This window comes from Cydia pomonella, chromosome 10, assembly GCF_033807575.1.
Source record: "Cydia pomonella isolate Wapato2018A chromosome 10, ilCydPomo1, whole genome shotgun sequence".
Classification (NCBI taxonomy): Eukaryota; Metazoa; Arthropoda; class Insecta; order Lepidoptera; family Tortricidae; genus Cydia; species Cydia pomonella.
In genome coordinates, this window is record NC_084712.1 from 9326849 (window position 1) to 9345055 (window position 18207).

The 18207-nt window shown below is 37.3% G+C and overlaps 2 protein-coding genes across 4 annotated transcripts; one reads left to right on the forward strand and one right to left on the reverse strand.

The window, feature by feature from the left end:
- Positions 1 to 318: 318 nt before the first annotated feature.
- Positions 319 to 10056, reverse strand: LOC133522030 (uncharacterized). 3 transcript variants are annotated; one of them, XR_009799981.1, is made up of 7 exons: positions 9213 to 9408; positions 7666 to 7855; positions 7202 to 7319; positions 6558 to 6653; positions 5844 to 5946; positions 4987 to 5074; positions 319 to 559 (listed from the first exon to the last, which is right to left on the reverse strand). XR_009799981.1 is itself a non-coding variant. In XM_061857199.1 (6 exons), the coding sequence occupies exons 1-6, from the start codon at positions 9293 to 9295 to the stop codon at positions 5038 to 5040; spliced, it is 627 nt and encodes a 208-aa protein (XP_061713183.1). In that variant the 5' UTR covers positions 9296 to 9408; the 3' UTR covers positions 4933 to 5037. The 3 variants fall into 3 exon arrangements, 1 of the variants encoding a protein (XP_061713183.1); XR_009799982.1 differs by lacking the exon at positions 319 to 559 and having other exon boundaries at positions 4933 to 5074; positions 6547 to 6653; positions 9213 to 10056; XM_061857199.1 differs by lacking the exon at positions 319 to 559 and having other exon boundaries at positions 4933 to 5074.
- Positions 10057 to 14666: 4610 nt separating this feature from the next.
- Positions 14667 to 16289, forward strand: LOC133522031 (uncharacterized). Its single transcript, XM_061857200.1, has 2 exons — positions 14667 to 15638; positions 15767 to 16289. The coding sequence occupies exons 1-2, from the start codon at positions 15633 to 15635 to the stop codon at positions 16247 to 16249; spliced, it is 489 nt and encodes a 162-aa protein (XP_061713184.1). The 5' UTR covers positions 14667 to 15632; the 3' UTR covers positions 16250 to 16289.
- The last annotated feature ends 1918 nt before the right edge of the window (positions 16290 to 18207 follow it).

An 18207-nucleotide genomic window follows, 5' to 3' on the forward strand; every position in this document is an offset into this window, starting at 1 on the left:
TTCCGTATATATATATATATATATATATATATATATATATATATATATATATATATGTATGTACCTAATATATATATATATATATATATATATATATTAGGTACATACAAGTGGCTAAGGCAGTTTTTTTCTTGCAAAAATCCGACTTCTACCGAGACTGGTCATTTTGTTCAGTTTCCTCACAATTAGTTTCAACGAAAACCTGGTGGTAACCATTTTCTAAACATAAGATCTTTAAAAGTCACTGGTACGAGTACGTCAATAAATAAAAACCCACTAACTTATGTTGTATTTGGCAGAAGCTGAATAAAATAATAATAAAACTCAAAACAGAAACATTGGTTTATTTAGTCTTGCGGGGTACAGTATGTACCGGGTACGCACATTCCCGTGTTTTTGTCATAGAAGGTGCCATTTATGCAGCCACACTTGTCTGGTGCGCAGGCAATGCGTGGGCAAGGGCCCTTCTGGTTGTTTAAGTAGTTTGAGCAAAATCGGTTGCAGTTAATGTTGCAGCCCCTGGGAGGCTTGGCTGCATTTGGATCATCGCAAGAGATGTCTGGAAGCAGAAATAACCACGTGTGACATGTATGTTTGATAAAGGATACATTTTAAATTTATGACGAAAACATAATCTTTTTACAAATTTATTATTATGAATTCAACAATGCAGTTTACCATTGAGAGTTTTGTGTACAATCAAGTGTAAAAATATGGCATATAGCTCTTAATTCGCCGACATAAAAACTATAGGTCATATTTTTAAGCAACTTGTGTGCCCCCATATTTTTACACTTGACTGTACTTACATATGTTAGTACGTATGTAACTTGCAGCGAGAGTAGGTAGTTCACAAATGAGATTTAGTAAAAGGGACAGATAAGTCAAATGGAGTTTTAGGAGGCTATTCCTTAACTGGTATTCTACAAGCAATTTAGAAAGACTGTAAAAGGATTTTTTTTATCCCTTCAAATGGTCCCCCGACGGGCGGTCAAAGCGCGGTTAACCAAATTTTACAAAATCGTCGATTGAAGCTTTTCTCTGTACGAAAGTGTATGAAATCATATATCGTTGGAATCAGCGTCAAATAGGGTATTTGTATGTAACAATTAAATTATTGTCATGTTTATACATTTGGCAAGATTCAATCAAACCCCGGAAGAGTAACAGATTTCCGGTTTCCTTGTTAAAAATGACTACCACCATAAAGCTAATTGAAGATTGGAGGTAATTGGTATTTAATTATCAAAGTAAGACTTCTACTTGTAAGAATAAACCTACCATACAATTATTATTACAAAACCACGTCTTAAAAATGAAGATTGAACCAGGAAGTCGCTCCCGAATGAATGATCCTTGAAATACATATTTGATAAAATGATTAGATTTGGCCATTATTTTGTTTCATTATTCATAATGTTAACATTCTTACCTACTGAGGCTACCGCTACCAAAACAGCCGCAAGTACGAAAACAAGTTTACACATCGCAGCTGTAAAGCGTAATGAGTTAGCAATTACCATACCTGACACTTATTTATGTCTGCGAAACAATATATATAAAAAAATAAGCCGAGTACTTTATTCCACCAATAACAGTAATACTTTAAAATGGTACCTACTCAAAAACTAAATGGATGGGATGACATTCAAATTTATTAATTTTATTGTCAATAATCAACATGTTTAAAAAAATTTGTATCTACTACGGCTTTTTTGCTATTTAACTTCTTCTTTTTCAAAATTGGTTATTAATGTTACTTAACATTATCGTTGCGTTAACTTAATAATATTAAAAAAAATGTCTAAATCAATCGCATATGCAAATATCAATTGAACAGCGACAAAAATATTGCTGATTTTTTTTTTCATTTTTTTATTTATTGGGATATTCATTTATACTAGGTTTTCAAGTGCAAGCAGTGCAGCACTTTATAATAGTCAAGTGTCTCCACCTCGTCAATTATTTAAGGATAAAAGTAAAAAACATAAGCGAGAAATGTAATACGTATAAAAAGTCGACTTGTTAAGTTAAAAAACTTTACACGAAAACTAAAATATAACCTCTACCTATTATTTGGAGTTATCTTTGAATTATACAATGTAAGTGTTTTTTTTTTGTACAACGTCCCAATATGCTATTAACCGGTTTTAAAAAAGTCGGTTCAAACTTGGCTGGATATAATACAGCTTATCTTTGCACATTTAATTTTGAGAAAAAATTGACAAATATTTATATACTTTGTTTTTAAACAAATACACATGCGCAGACATAATTTATAGGCAAAATAACTGACTTAAACACATTGATGACGATACTGAACATTAAATACCTATTCTGTAATCTGTACTGGTATACCAGTTTTGTACTGGTGCAAAGTAGCTTGGATAACCAGATCAAATGTTGAACCTTACAAGTGCCCAAATGCGAAGGCCGAAGCTGCTAGAACTGAAAGCTCAGAGCGTCCGACGCGCTTTCCGCAACGAACTGCATGTGCATGGATCTAGTGCTCAAACACGTAACAATAGCTTAAGTACTTAAGAACCACAGCGGCTGTGTGCCAGATACAGCCTAGTTGCATTTTTTGTCTTCAGTTCGACTCACGCTTTTAGCCTTCGGCCCTACGCGGTGCTCGGCCTTCGGCCTTCGCAATTAAGATATTTACACCATTATTCTGTGCTTTAGCACTAATCTCCCGCAGCTCGGCCTCCGGCCTTGCGTGTATACGTGCCTCTCACGAACGCTTCGGACCTTCAGCCTTCACATTTAAGAATTTGAGATACTTGTGGCATTTTCAGGAAGCATGCACAGGTCGAACGCTCCGGACCTTCGGCTCTACTCGGGGCTCGGCTTTTGGTCGTCGAATTTAAACAATTGTTCTTTGTCTGAGCACTAACCTCCCGCAGCTCGATCTTCGGCCTCGGACTCTTCGGTACGAACGGGCATTCGGCCCCACGCGGATCTCGGCCTTCGGCCGTTGCAATAGCTGTCTACACTACGTTTCACGTAAACCATTGCGGCTGTGTCCCTAAAACAGCCTGATCGCAGCTTTGTTCTTAATCCAACATACGCTTGACTGTAGATTTCTTATAGGTTTTCCTGTCATCTTTAGGTATTTAACTATTTTGTGCATTTTTTTCAAAATTTTACATCTAGTAGTTTCGGAGGCAAGGGAGGATTGCGATACTTAGGTATTTTTTATAAATAGTCCGGTACCCCTAGTGTAAATTTATTCGATTTCGTAACGTGACGTACGCGTTTGCGTTTAGTCTTATTTTGTATGGGATTTAGAAACAGCGCGCCAAGCGGAACGTTTTGGAAACTCGAAATCCCATACAAAATGACACTTAACGCAAACGCGTCACGTTACGAAATCGAATAAATTTATACTACAGGTACTTATGTCGGGTGACATCCTCTTAACTGGGTGCGTAGCCAACGTGCCAATCGTTTTCGTAGCGAACGAAACGCAACTGTCATTGTCGCACTAATATGAAAAAATTACAGAGAGAGATGACTACGCTACGCTACGGAGAGTTAACGATTGGCACGTTGGCTAAGCACCCTGGTTTTAACAAAGGATACAGTCAGTTATCACGAACTTAGCTGGATACACTATGGTGTGTCTTTGCATATTTAATTTTATGCTAGCACAAAAGATAAAAAGACGTCCATTTTTGTTTACCTATTACATACCTACAACCTACAATTGTTCTAATACGAACAACACAAGTGTAGACATCATTTATTATATCTGTAAATGTTATTAAATAAGTATATATTAAATTAGTTCAGTTGTCTACCGAACTAACGTAATTAAAAGTATTAAGTACTAAGTAATAATTGGACACGTCAATTATTTCTAAAATGGTGGAATTATTTGTAAGATGTTTTGTTCGAATACAGCGGACGTGTGCTCGGGTGTTTCTACGCAGAAAACGGATGCCCTGATTAATTGCGCATCCGGTGTATTTTACCTTACTTACTTACTTGTACCTTTTATTTGTACTATATATTTCTTTTTATTTACGAGGTGTCCGTTCAGTACGGATCACACGAATCTACGATACAGAGAAAGATTTTTTATATATTATTATGACCTATGTGACCGCTACGTATCACCGAAAATTAGGTTTCGGGGAAATGATCGAATCAATCAGAACAATTTTAAGTAAAAACTGGTTCATAGATTACGATTCAGATCATTTTTATACCAAAATGCTTTAAAAATTAAGGTACGGTCACGTCTGAAAATATCGATACGAAAAAAGTGCCAAAAATATAAACATACACTACCACACACACACACACACACGCGCACGCACGCACGCACGCACGCACGCACGCACGCGCGCACGCGCGCACACACACGACTTTATTGCCCATATAGTAAGGTAGTGTATACATATTTTTGGCATTTTTTGTACCGATATTTTCAGACGTGACTGTACAAAAGTTATGTTAGCATGGTTCACCATAAACGCTAAATCGATGATTTCTCCGAAACCATTAATTTTATTACGCCGAAAATACATGGATGGGAGTCAAATCGATAGCTCCGTTTCATTGGTTCCCTTTGTTGGACCCTGTAAATTAAATAAGCTTTTGGCAAAAATAGCATTTTTGATACAAGGTTTTATCGCTAACTCTACTTTTCCATCCACAGGCTAGTAATACTCATCGATTGCGTTGCGTTGTTTCATCCCTGAGTTCCTATGGCCACTTCTTGTCTTCATCATCAGATCAGCTCGAAGATACCATACCATATATTGCATTGTCACCCGACTTACATATGTATGCAAATTTTCCGCTTCATCGGAAACCGGGAAGTGGGTCGAATTTATCTTGCAATATTTGACCCATACAAGCATACATAGGTAAAGCTTGTAAGAATCACTAAAGGCATACGTCAACTTAAATAATACATATACATTTAATCAGATTTTAATAGCGAAGAAATGTTACAAAATTACAGAAAATACGTACGAAAATATGCACTCGTAGTTAATAAATTCATCGGTCTTGGCTGACAGCTTTTCAAACGGAGGGGGGATGGCTCGGCGGCTCCATTGACCTTGAGGAATAAATTATATCTCTAAATTTATGACAACTGAGTACCATTAATATATATACAATAAAACACGTGTTAGAATACTCGATCGTAATACGCAAATTTACTGTTACATACACACTTCAAACTCTGCGTTGAATTGGATAGTTGGATTGTATTTTTCAACTTAGTTGTCACGAATAGGTACTGGCAAAGTCTCAGTAAAAAAGCCGAATACAGGTTAAAAATAACGAAAGTAAGGAGGAGGACTCGTAATGGTTGAAAACCCCTGGATTAAGATATGATACCGAAGTGGAAGTTTATGTATTGTAAATGAGACACAGTAAGTACGAGTAATTTCACACTTTCTATAGCACTTTCTTCTTCCTCGCGTTGTCCCGGCATTTTGCCACGGCTCATGGGTGCCTGGGGTCCGCTTGACAACTAATCCCATGATTTGGCGTAGGCACTAGTTTTTACGAAAGCGACTGCCATCTGCCCTTCCAACCCAGCGGGTAAGCTAGGCTCTGTTGGGATTAGTCCGGTTTCCTCACGATGTTTTCCTTCACCGAAAAGCGACTGGTAAATATCAAATGATACATAAGTTCGGAAAAACTCATTGGTACGAGCCGGGTTTGAACCCGTGACCTCCGGATTGCAAGTCGCACACTCTTACCGCTAGGCCACCAGCGCTTCTATACTTCCTATAGCACGAAGACTTTAAATTATATATTTTTTCAAGCTAAGCTAAACTACATTTATTTTATCTTTAATACTACTACTACAGGCTTACTTCGGATGATTAACATCCCAAGCCCCCAGTTCCTCGCAAAGTGCACGGGCGGTAGAGATAGGAGCGTTTGGGCACTTCACGCAGGGATAGGGACAAGGACACTCTGCAAACAATATTTTTAATAAAAACAATCCCGCTCCTTTTATCTCACTGAATTGCGACAATCCTACAGTATATCATAGGTACAGTCTAAAGGCCCGTCCAAATTTGGCGAAAATGTCACAAATACATCGGTTCTTTAATTAAATAGACATAGCAACATAATACCAAGTCATAACGAAATGGTCTTATAGAACTTTCAATGGGATTAGCAGAGAAAGCGCTATTATCGTTTGTCCTTATTGTCATAGTCTCACTTTTCATGTTTGCCTACCTACTAAAGCGTTCTAAGTGCGACGTCAAAACGAAGGCGAGTAACAAAACCCGACTAAATGACGTAGGTTTTTTAGATCCGTGCTTTTAGGAGGAAGAAAATGCGCGCGTATGATATACATTATATAAGCAGCGCTAGCGCGACTTTTACATCCCTACTTCTATGGTAAAAACGGTTGTGTAACGATATATTTGGCTATTTAGGCCATAACTATCTGTTTGATGTTGACTGTAAACGTTACTTTTACGGGAGCGGTGCGTAAGCATGTAAAACATGTGAGCAGTTAGCGAGCCTTTCGCGATCAGGCACGTTCGACCGATGTGGACACACCTCTAACTCACTTGTTTGTTTAGCCTTTGGACTCAGTTCATAGTCATGTGAACCCAGTGAGCATCGCGATTGTTGCATCTTTACTTCGAAAGCTCGATCTATTAAACCTGGAATAGTAATTAAACCTTTAGTTAAGTCTTCGTATCACCAAATGTCAGCCGCCTAAAATTGTCGATAGCTGTACTTCACCAAGACATTTTTTTAAATATGACAAACCCGTATTGAATGGTGATAAAGCTCATTTAGATCGTGACATTCACGAATACACATGCCTGGACTCGTAATATCATGTTATTAAAGGTTAGATTTGACAAATCTGCGCGTCAGCGTGGATGACACGAAGTATATACGGCAACGATTTTTTATTCTGGGGTACTGCGTAACATTTATAATTTGACGCTATAAAGAAAATAGCAAGACATCATATATCATCCAATTTCTGTTCTATTTGTATCTCTTCTCTTTTCTTCCAATGTTCGATATATACATATGTTTTAAAGTGGATGTATAAATATTTTTCTCATACCAGGGTCATTCCTGGCATAGGAAACCCGGTACCCGAAAGTGTTCGTGCGTCTGTCGGGTAACACGGTTCATGTTCGGCTAGCTTTATGTGATAAATTACTAAGTAACGATGGCAGCGTTATCATAGTACCTTTCTCTTCGACTATTTGAAGCATTGAGACGGCTGTCTTTGGCTTCGACACACGCTCCTTCATAACTGGCTTGTGGACGGAGACTGTGTCAGTACTCTGGGTCGATTTTGTCTTTTCCTATAACCGACAGTAAATTTCATAAGATTCAAAAAAGGAACATAGGAATAAAGAACGTACGTGAACTTCTTAAATATTTACAAGTAGAGTCAGGCCAAGCGAACTTCGCAGTGATTTTGATAGCACATCAGACTGTTCAAGTGTTATATTAAACGTGAAACTTCTAGATTGAAGGACTGTAGGCGGCACAAAAAGCCCCCTGTTTATTGGCGGTGTCAATGACAAGTTTAAGTTTCTAATTTAGGCCATTAGGTTCATTTAAGGAGATGCATTGTCTGTTTGTTCACAGGAATTTAAGCTGAAATAACAAAGATAAGTAACCATATATTACATAACTGTCACTAACCGGCAGAACCATCATGCCCTTTAAGTCACTTCTACTTTCAATGTACTTCCAGAACTCGCAGCATTTCTTCTGGGAATAGTCGTCGTCATCGTCCGTAGGGGTAAAATCCAGGTGGAGGTGATGTGCTTCCAGGGGTTCTCCGCATTCTCCGTCACCAAATTCGCTGAACATGTGGATTGGCGCAGGAGCACTGCAAGTTATTCATCGTCATAAGTCGTAATAATTATTAGCCAACAGCCAATAGACGTCCAACACGGGACTAAGGTTTTCCCCATTGATTATAATGACTAGTTGTACGCTGCCCTTATCTAAGGTTTTTTTTTCGATCGTGTACTACTTGTCAGGCAACCTTGTAAGTTGGTTGATGGCTGCAAATAGACTAAATGGGAATTAATGTGCCCATTACTTTCGCTGGAAAAGGCAGTAGCAGCCTAGCAGCATTTCCAGTTGGGGGTAATTTAGGGAAAAGTATCCAACCCGAATAAATTAATTTAAAATTTGAACTTCGTGTTAGTGCCAAGATTTTGAGTATATTTTTCAAAACTATGTCCCTGCCAGAGAAAACTAACATTAAGGTCAATGTGGTGAAGACCGTCTATCAGGTAAGACCGTCTATAGTATTTTTCAAACTCGAAGGGTAGGCTGACACATGTCCAAAAGCAATGATAGGGCTGTGATTTTTAATGATTCTCGATTAAATATGCAAAGGCCATCGTTTTTATTGGTGATGAATTATTTTTAAGTAAACACACCTTCACGATTCGATGCGACTAAAACAATTTGACACGAGCGGAATCGATTCGGTCGATAAGTAGAGTCAAACTCTATTGCCATTGAGTTCCGTTTTACATAATGAAGTCAGCGATATTAAAATTTATCTTTTTATTTTTATGACATAATAATATTTAGTTTGGTGATTTTTGTCTATTATAATAAGATATTCTAGGCTACGAAATTATTTATTTTTTTCCTATTGGGATTCAAGTTCTTTTTGTTAAAAAAGGATTGATCTCAAGCATCAGTGGCATGGAATGAAAAAATATCAAATGTTTTAAATGAAACCCTTCACGTTTGAAAAACACTATAAATGATTTTTGTTGCTTCTAACTCTTGCATTTGCACACATACTCCACTCTGAATCTCTGTAGAGTAGGACTGAAACTCTTCCTTTATGACTGTCTGAGTGACGTAGGTATACAAAAGCGCCCTGGTCCCATGACGGTCTTCCCAATCAAATTTTTTATATGCCGGTCGGTTTGCAGCAGGACTAAGTTCAATATAGAGAACCACATCGACCTTAGTCCTACTGCAAGTTTTTCCAGTTAGGAACTGGTTGGAATTTTATTCCATATGTTTGTTTGTGATGTTGGTTTTATTATCAATAAATATTGTAAAGAGGCCCGATTATAATATTATTTTTAAGGTTGTCTGGAAGAGATCGCTCTATAGCGATAAGACTGCCTGTTGTTTTTCTTTAAGTTGTATCTTTTATTGAGGTCTGCCAATAAAGAGTATTCTATCTATATATTAACGCGTTGTTGCCTTACTTGAATGTTGAAGAAGCCAACGCTTTTCCGAAGGAAGACTCCTTTGACATATAAGTTCCTACGCTCTCATTTTCGACATCCATAATACTATATTACTTTAATTCTACTACTTCGTAATAATTAAGAGTTACAGTGAAATTAAAAAAACAGCCAATATCAACAAGTCATAATATTTTCTACGGCATTGACAGTTGGCTGTCAGGCCGTTTGACTTTTAGTAAAAAGTTTTGACAACACTTGGAAGCGTGCAAAGCGGGTGGTGGGGGAAGCCGGAACGATCACAGCGCCGTGGCCAAATATGGCAAACTTACTATGTGTGTTTATTCCGTTATATTGTTCACGTTTTTTGCTTTAAAATAATATTTACGTTAAAAATAGGTCACGATAGCTGATAAATGCTAAACTGCAATAATACTGGACGAAACAGTAATAGTAAACTTTATATATTTCCAACATCGAGCTAGAAATTAGGCTTTTATATCATATAGTATTCTTCCAGGCTTACCAACGTAACGGCTAAACATTGTATCTAGTCTATGTCAACGGAGAGTTTTGCTTGGATGTTAATAAAATAGTAAATACAGTGTACAAGCATTAGGTAATTGTTATAATGACAGTAGTAGAAAGCCCGTCAGAAACATACTTTTGGCACGCAGTTGTCTGTTGTCTGTCACAACAAACGTGTGATAAGCGAAAGAACATATGTTTTACCATAAAATGAGTTGATTAAAACCGAGTTTAGTTCACACATTCGAATGAAGAACAATCATTTTTGACGTGATAACGTCTTATAAATCGTTCCAGTTCATATCTTCCGGCTCCATCATCAGATCAGTTCGACAGTACCATATTATTATATTGTCATCAGAACTACATACAGCTGCCGATTCTCATGACGCTACGATCCTTGGAAGATGGTTAAATTAGTTACCTTAGATCCATTACATAATTACATACAGGTCGACCTAATAAAAGCGTGTTAATAAAAAGTTCAATAACAAGTATCAAGCAGAAAAAATAAACAGGTTCAAATTGTACAAAAGGTTAAAAAGGATAAAACGGGAAAAAGGTTAAAACAGAATAACGCACATTGAAGGATCTTAAATATCACACATGTATATAAGTTGTATATAAATTATGAATAGCACATTGTTACTTGTATAATTTATAATTTATATGTTTTTATAACGTTATCACGCAAAATTATCGTCCGTAAACCAACTTTACAGACAACCAATTTTTTTAATTAAGCCCAATCCATGGCCCCAACTTTGTCTTTCCTCAATACAAAATTGAATACTCAAGCCGTAGCCATTGTGGTAGTGGTTACACTACTGTGTATGTGTGGGTTTTTAGGGATGTGGACTGGTCGAATTTAATCATAATAATTTACTAAAATATTGGTGTAATTATAAATAGGAGTAACTTGATAAGCACTATAATTTAATTCTTGCTTCTTCGCCCGTCAGGCTACGTTCACATCTGGAGAGAGCAAGTCTTTATTTATCTTAAGACAAGCATTCTCGTCGTCGGAGCGGAAGTCCTGTGCCGACATCTTTAAGATCCCTCAAAGGGACAAAGATGACACACTTTATAGCCAGTAAGGTTAAATGATACTCGATTCTATGTACACCTAACCTTTTTAGGGTTCCGTAGTCAACTAGGAACCCTTATAGTTTCGCCATGTCCGTCTGTCTGTCTGTCTGTCTGTCTGTCCGAGGCTTTGCTCCGTGGTCGTTAGTGCTAGAAAGCTGAAATTTGGCATGGATATATAAATCAATAAAGCCGAGAAAGTCGTACAATAAAATCTAAAAATTTAATTTTTTTAGGGTACCTCCCCTACACGTAAATTGGGGGTGAACTTTTTTTTTTGCTTCAACCCTACAGTGTGGGGGTATCGTTGGAAAGGTCTTTCAAAACTAATAGGGGTTTTCAACAAACATTTTTTGATAAAGTGAATATTCGGAGATAATTGCTCCGAAAGAAAGAAAAAATGTGTCCCCCCCCCCCTCTAACTTTTGAACTATAGGTCCAAAAAAATCTAAAAAAATCAAAAATCGTGGAAGTAGAGCTTAAGAAAGACATTAAATGAAAACTATAGCGGACATGATCAGTTTAGCTGTTTTTGAGTTATCGCAAAAAGTTTCCCCTTCATAGTAAAAAGACTTTAATTAGGTACTGATTATGCAAATTTGCCTATTTGTTTAAGAGTCCTTATTCCTACAGACGAGCGTATTTTGTAAAATGCTTCCTTTTTCATTCAAGATTACGACGTAACTATTAGTATTTATTCAAAAACTGGTAACGTACTTAAATAATCGTTTCCTAAACTAGCGGCTCCAACAGTTCAAATTTTCATTTTCTCTTTTAAACCTCTTTTTTAATGAGTTTTTTTGGGAGTCTTTTCCAAATTTTGCAGTGAGATGTGGCGTTTCGGTTCTCAATTTTGCTGTAAACAAGAATCATTTGGTACATGAATGACTACAATTTGATTCAACATATCTCGTACGAGGGGCTGGAATGATTAACAATCGAAGATTCATTTGAAAAATCTGATAAAATACCTTCCGAATTTTCTTCATTTTTTTGGCGAAAACAGGGTTTTATTATATTTTTTTTCCGCAAATTGTACGCATATTTTGCTTTAAAAATAATATTATAGCAAACTGTAACTTTATGTTAACCTATAAAAAAAAATCATAACTATGGGACCTACATTGTCGTAAATTTATATTTTTTTAAAACACGTATAAATCACGCAGCAGCGACGCCCCGCTCTCAGTCCGCGCGGAGCGCGCTTCGAGGACGGACCTGTGCTCGATTGTCAGGCATTCGTTGCGATCGTAATCAGCTACGGAGTTCCGAGAAGTGCTATATACTGCGATTAGAAAATCTTAAATAAAAGTTCATTTTTTACACTATGCTTAACAGACTCTCGCTTATTGATGGATTTTCAGTGGTCCTTTTTTTTATACTACGTCGGTGGCAAACAAGCTTACGGCCCGCCTGATGGTAAGCAGTATCCGTAGCCTATGTACGCCTGCAACTCCAGAGGAGTTACATGGGCGTTGCCGACTCTAACCCCCTCCCGCCCCTCGTTGAGCTCTGGCAACCTTACTCACCGGCAGGAACACAACACTATAAGTAGGGTCTAGTGTTATTTGGCTGCGATTTTCTAAAAAACGCATTTTTACTTGAAATTACGTTAGGGTTTGCATTTGTATTATTATTTTTGACCCGGATGAAGTCCAAGTTCTCATGATGGAGTCAGGAGTTGGTCACCAGAACTCCTAATCTACTGATCATAACTCCATCGTGTTTGGGCTCAATAGATTTGCCCTGATGAACACCATCGATCTAGATGAGGTCCAGGGTCTCATGATGGAGTCAGGAGTTGGTCACCAGAACTCCTAAACTACTCATCATAACCTCATCGTGTTTGGGTTCAATAGATTTGCCCTGACGAGCATCATCAATCTAGATAAAGTCCAGGGTCTCATGATGGAGTCAGGAGTTGGTGACTAGAACTCCTAATCTACTCATTATAATTCCAACGTGTTTGGGCTCATGAGATTTGCCATGACGAGCACCATCGACCTAGATGAGGTCCAGGGTCTCATGATGGAGTCAGGAGTTGGTCACCAGAACTCCTAATCTACTCATCATAACTCCATCGTGTTTGGGCTCAATAGAGTTGCCCTGACGAGCACCATCAATCTAGATCAGGTCCAGGGTCTCATGATGGACTCAGGAGTTGGTCACCAGAACTCCTAGTCTATTCATCATAACTCCATCGTGTTTGGGCTCAAAAGATTTGCCCTGACGAGTACCATCGATCTAGATTAAGTCGAGGGTCTCATGATGGACTCAGGAGTTGGTCACCAGAACTCCTAATCTATTCATCATAATGGTAATTTGATGGTGCTTGTCGGGGTAAATCTATTGAGCCCAAACACGATGGAGTTATGATAAATAGATTACGAGTTCTGGTGACCAACTCCTGACTCCATCATGAGACCCTGGACTTCATCTAGATCGATGGTACTCGTCAGGGCAAATCTTTTGAGCCCAAACACGATGGAATTATAATGAGTAGATTAGGAGTTCTAGTGACCAACTCCTGACTTCATCATGAGACCCTGAACATCATCTAGATTGATGGTACTCGTGAGGGCAAATCTATTGAGCCCAAACACGATGGAATTATAATGAGTAGATTAGGAGTTCTGGTGACCAACTCCTTACTCCATCATGAGACCCTGGACTTCATCTAGATCGATGGTACTCGTCAGGGCAAATCTTTTGAGCCCAAACACGATGGAATTATAATGAGTAGATTAGGAGTTCTAGTGACCTACTCCTGACTCCATCATGAGACCCTGGACTTCATCTAGATTGATGGTGCTCATCAGGGTAAATCTATTGAGCCCAAACTCGATGGAGTTATGATGAGTAGATTAGGAGTTCTGGGGAGTTCTGGTGACCAACTCCTGACTCCGTCATGAGACCCTGGACCTCATCTAGATCGATGGTGTTCGTTAGGGCAAATCTTTTGAGCCCAAGCACGATGGAATTATAATGAGTAGATTAGGAGTTCTGGTGACCAACTCCTGACTCCATCATAAGAACCTGGATGGACTTCATTCGGGTCATAAATAATAATACAAACCCTAACGTGATTTCAAATAACACTGAAACTCTATAGCACTAATGTGCGCAAACGATTGGCATCTTGACTAGGCAGCATGGGTGCGTAGCCACCATGCCAATCGATACGACAACGAAACACTATCTGTCTCTCTCTCGTACTAATATGCACAAACGATTGGCATCTTGGCTGGGCAGCATGGGTGCGTAGCCAACATGCCAAACGTTTACGATACGACAAGGAAACACTATCCGTCTCTCTATCGCACTAATATGCGCAATCGATTGGCTTCTTGGCTAGGTATCATGGGTGCGTAGCCAACATGCCAATCGTTTACGATACGACAACGAAACACTACTGTCTCTCTATCGCACTAATATACGCAAACGATTGGTATTTTGGCTAGGCACCAAGCAAGTGTGTGGCCAACATGCCAATCGTTTACGATACGACAACGAAACACTATCTGTCTCTCTATCGCACTAATATACTTTATTTATACCTGCAGTCATTTACTAACTTCTTCATTTTCCATTGGTGTGAAAGAGACAGAATAAAGAGCAAGGGTTATAGTACACCCTGTAGTCTGTACACTTAGTAGTAGTGTACATAAAAAAAACTACTGTGCATATAAAATAAAATAAAGAGTGCCCATATGATATCATATAACACTAAAATTAATTTTGCTTGAAATTATATTGAAAACTATTATCAAGATTATTCTAGTCTGCATTGAAACGCGCGTCGCGTTGCCGGCGCCATCTATCGAGCGTTATTTCGTGAAATCGGAGAACGCTCCAAGGATTAAGAGTAGTAGGGATGTGTGCGTTCTGGCTCAGCTTTGGAGGGTCAAACAGTCCTGGTTTTGGTTGATGACCTTTTTTTTAGCAGCCACACTGAGAACCTCAGGTGTTACTTGGTGTCAACAAGTGGGCGGGGTGTTGGTTCAAGATGTCGCTCTCCTATTGGTCGTTGCGGTAATTAGTGGTTCTAATTAGCTAATGACATTCCATTAATTAGGCCACACCTCCTAGTTGAAGTTATCAAGTGGGCGGGGTCTTGGTTCTGGATGGCGCTCTCCTATTGGTCGTTGCTGTCATTTATGATGCTCATTCCTTATTACATCGTAATTACATAATTCTCGATGGGACTCTGCTATTGGGTAGGTAATTAATGATTCCCTAACTGCATCCATTAATTAGGCGACATTGCTCATTTACGAGTAAACTGTTATGAGCCTTTCATATATTCTTAGACCAACCAACAGACGTTTCTCAGGGGTCACGGTTCTAACCTAACCTAACCTATCAACAGCGCATCACGGTTTAAACCTAACCTAACCTACCAACAGACGTTTCTGTCTGCTCAGGGGTCACGGTTTAAACCTAACCAACCTGTCTCTAATGCCATCGAAGTTCAAATCAAACCTAACCTAATTTTATTATTTTTAGAATACTTCAAATATCTAGTTTTATAAATATTCTCGTTCATTACAAAGTTGAATGTTGAAATCTCTATTTCACACAATGGAATTTTAATGTGACTTTAATGTATGTATAATCTACTTAGTAATTGAGCTTATCATAATTGTTAGCCAAATTCCAATAACACGTATTTAGAAGCAAAACAAGTTATCAATTATCAAACAAGACTTTGTATTGAAACAAGATGTTTAATGATCAAGAGTTGTATATATAAAGACCTACGACGATTTCTTTTTTATACTACTATCGATTGACCCACGCTGTACTCCTACACCAGAAGGCATCAATATGTCGGTAAGACTTCAATTATTAACTACAAATATTGTACATGTTTTTCTAATGTTAAGATTTTAAGAACTGTGGTAATCACGAAATTATGTAAATTTACAATTGTGTAACACATGTTTTGTTTTTAAATACAGAACTCCCCATCAAATGTCTTCGACGGCCAAGACTATACATTTAAGCAGTACTATTATCCAGTGTCAGATGCAGAGGACAGCCTAACTTGTGTACCAGACGAGCCGGTGAAGCGAAAATTAAACACACACTCAAATATCGATGCATTCTTTGACCAGCCAAAGATAAAGAGGAAGAAAAACGTGTCTTCCACTGTAGGAAAAGGCTGTAAAGGGGGTGGTATATCATATATATCTACAAACAAAGACGATGGTACGAATTCGACACATCTAATCAAAATAGAAATATTTGATATGAAAAAACTATCCAAAGTTTCTGATACAACTAAACACTGGATGTTTGCGGATGTGCGTGCAAAATATTTCGTGATGGAAAATGAAACAAATAAGCACTTACAGCAAGCTAAAGATCTCATTTACGGAATCACGAAGGAGATTTCCGAATCCGACGAGTGTAAAAAGTACCATTTTAATTCAAAAGTCTAATCACTGTTGTCTAATTGTGAATAAAAATATATAGTTTATACATGTTGATGTTTTATTTCTTTATTATATTGTGTGTAGTTATAAATAAAACCAAATCACATTTTTTTATCATATTATATTTATTCAAATAATATTCTAAACATATGACATATAGTAACATCATTACTTATTCTGTTTACAGCGGAAAAAACATTAATAAAATCATGCATTTTAACATTTTTTGTTTTTAAATAAAGATAAACTAAACAATATTTTCCACAAACCGATGTTAAATAACTTTGCAGTTCTTGGTGATTATAGAACCAGTTCTTAGCATTTCTTTTCAAGAACATTTTATGATAACCTTCTGGTTTTCGACCGAATGAATCAAAATATTCACCAACACCATTGACATCAATGTAAATGGCTATCCAATGTGAGCCAGGTTTAAAATCTGGATCTAAGTTGCTTATTATGAAAACAGGTAGTTGAACAAACATTGGCATTCTGTTGGCTGCAAATACATTCGATTCCAAGGCTATATTCATTTTATTCATATAGTGTTGAATCTCATGTGTATCCATCTTGAGCTATGTTACATATATGATAAAATAAGTTATTGTCTGATTTATTTATTCAGTAATTAACTATTATAATCGACATTTACATCTCGGTTTTTATTTATTTCTATAACATTATCAAACTCAGCATAAATTATACAATTAATTGTTGTTGTTAATGCTGTATCAAAACGAACTTCTAGTCTCACACTACCATGTCTGACTAAATTCCAATGTGAGCTTGAGCTGGCTGAAAGATCTGGAGTTAAGTCAAAAGCTAGTAAACAGTAGCCTCCTTCATAGTCCTGTCTACCTATCGAGTTACCTTCATTGAAAAAGTGAATACCCGTTCCAGAAAACAAAGTATGATAAGTTGATGCAAATAAACCTTCTCTGAATGAGGGCTGCAATGTCTTTGATGGTACCTGCTGACCATCAACATATAAACTAAATAGGTTTATTCCATTATTATCGAAATTAAATGGATTTTGTGTGAAACTACCATTAAATGCTGAATTTTTTACAAACCCTATAATACATCTTTTAGGTACTTGTCCTAGAAATATGTTATCTAACGTTTTACCTTGAATTCCAGTTGGAATTGTTAAAACTTTAACTTCTGCTCTAGTGATAGGATATTTAGCAGTAGTCGAGGCTAAAACTTTTTGATGTGCTAGTAAAACAGATGGATTGATACGAGCCTTTCGAATAATAAGGCTTGCGTCTAAAATTGACACTTTAAATTTTTCATCCTCACTGTTACACATGAGATTAAACACTTCCTTACTTCGTACTAACTTTATACGCGTTTCTACGCCATTAATTAAAAATTTGTCTTGATTAAATATATCACCATGTAAATGGCCAATCATGTCAATCGCTTCATTCACTTTAACTAACTCTTGTCTTTTAGAAAAACCCTTATTTGTACTGTCTGTAGCATCCATTTTATGAGGAGTGTCTTGATACCACAGTCCACATGTAAGATGAGAGGTTTTAGCTGCAGGTCCATAGTTAAGTAATGTTTCTATATATGCACGATATGCATAAGTGTTATTTGGTGGAGACACAAGTTTTTGATTTAAATACACATCTAACTGACTGAAGAGCGAGTGTAACCAATTATTAATAGGTGCAATTTGAGTTGTAGCTTTAATGGAATTCGATTCAGAGCATACTATTTTAGCTTTTATATAGAGCATAGTATGAGATAAGTCGATATAGTCATCTCCCGTACCAGGTACTTGGAATTCAATTGGTCCATCATCACTCAATGATGAAATCGGTTTGTAATGAATCCATTGACCACTTTCAATGCTTGTTTGTGTTGATGGTAGAGCAAACAAGTCCAACTCGGACTTAGCACATTCACATGAATGATTATGTATGAAGGCCATTTTTTTTTTTTTTTAAGATGAA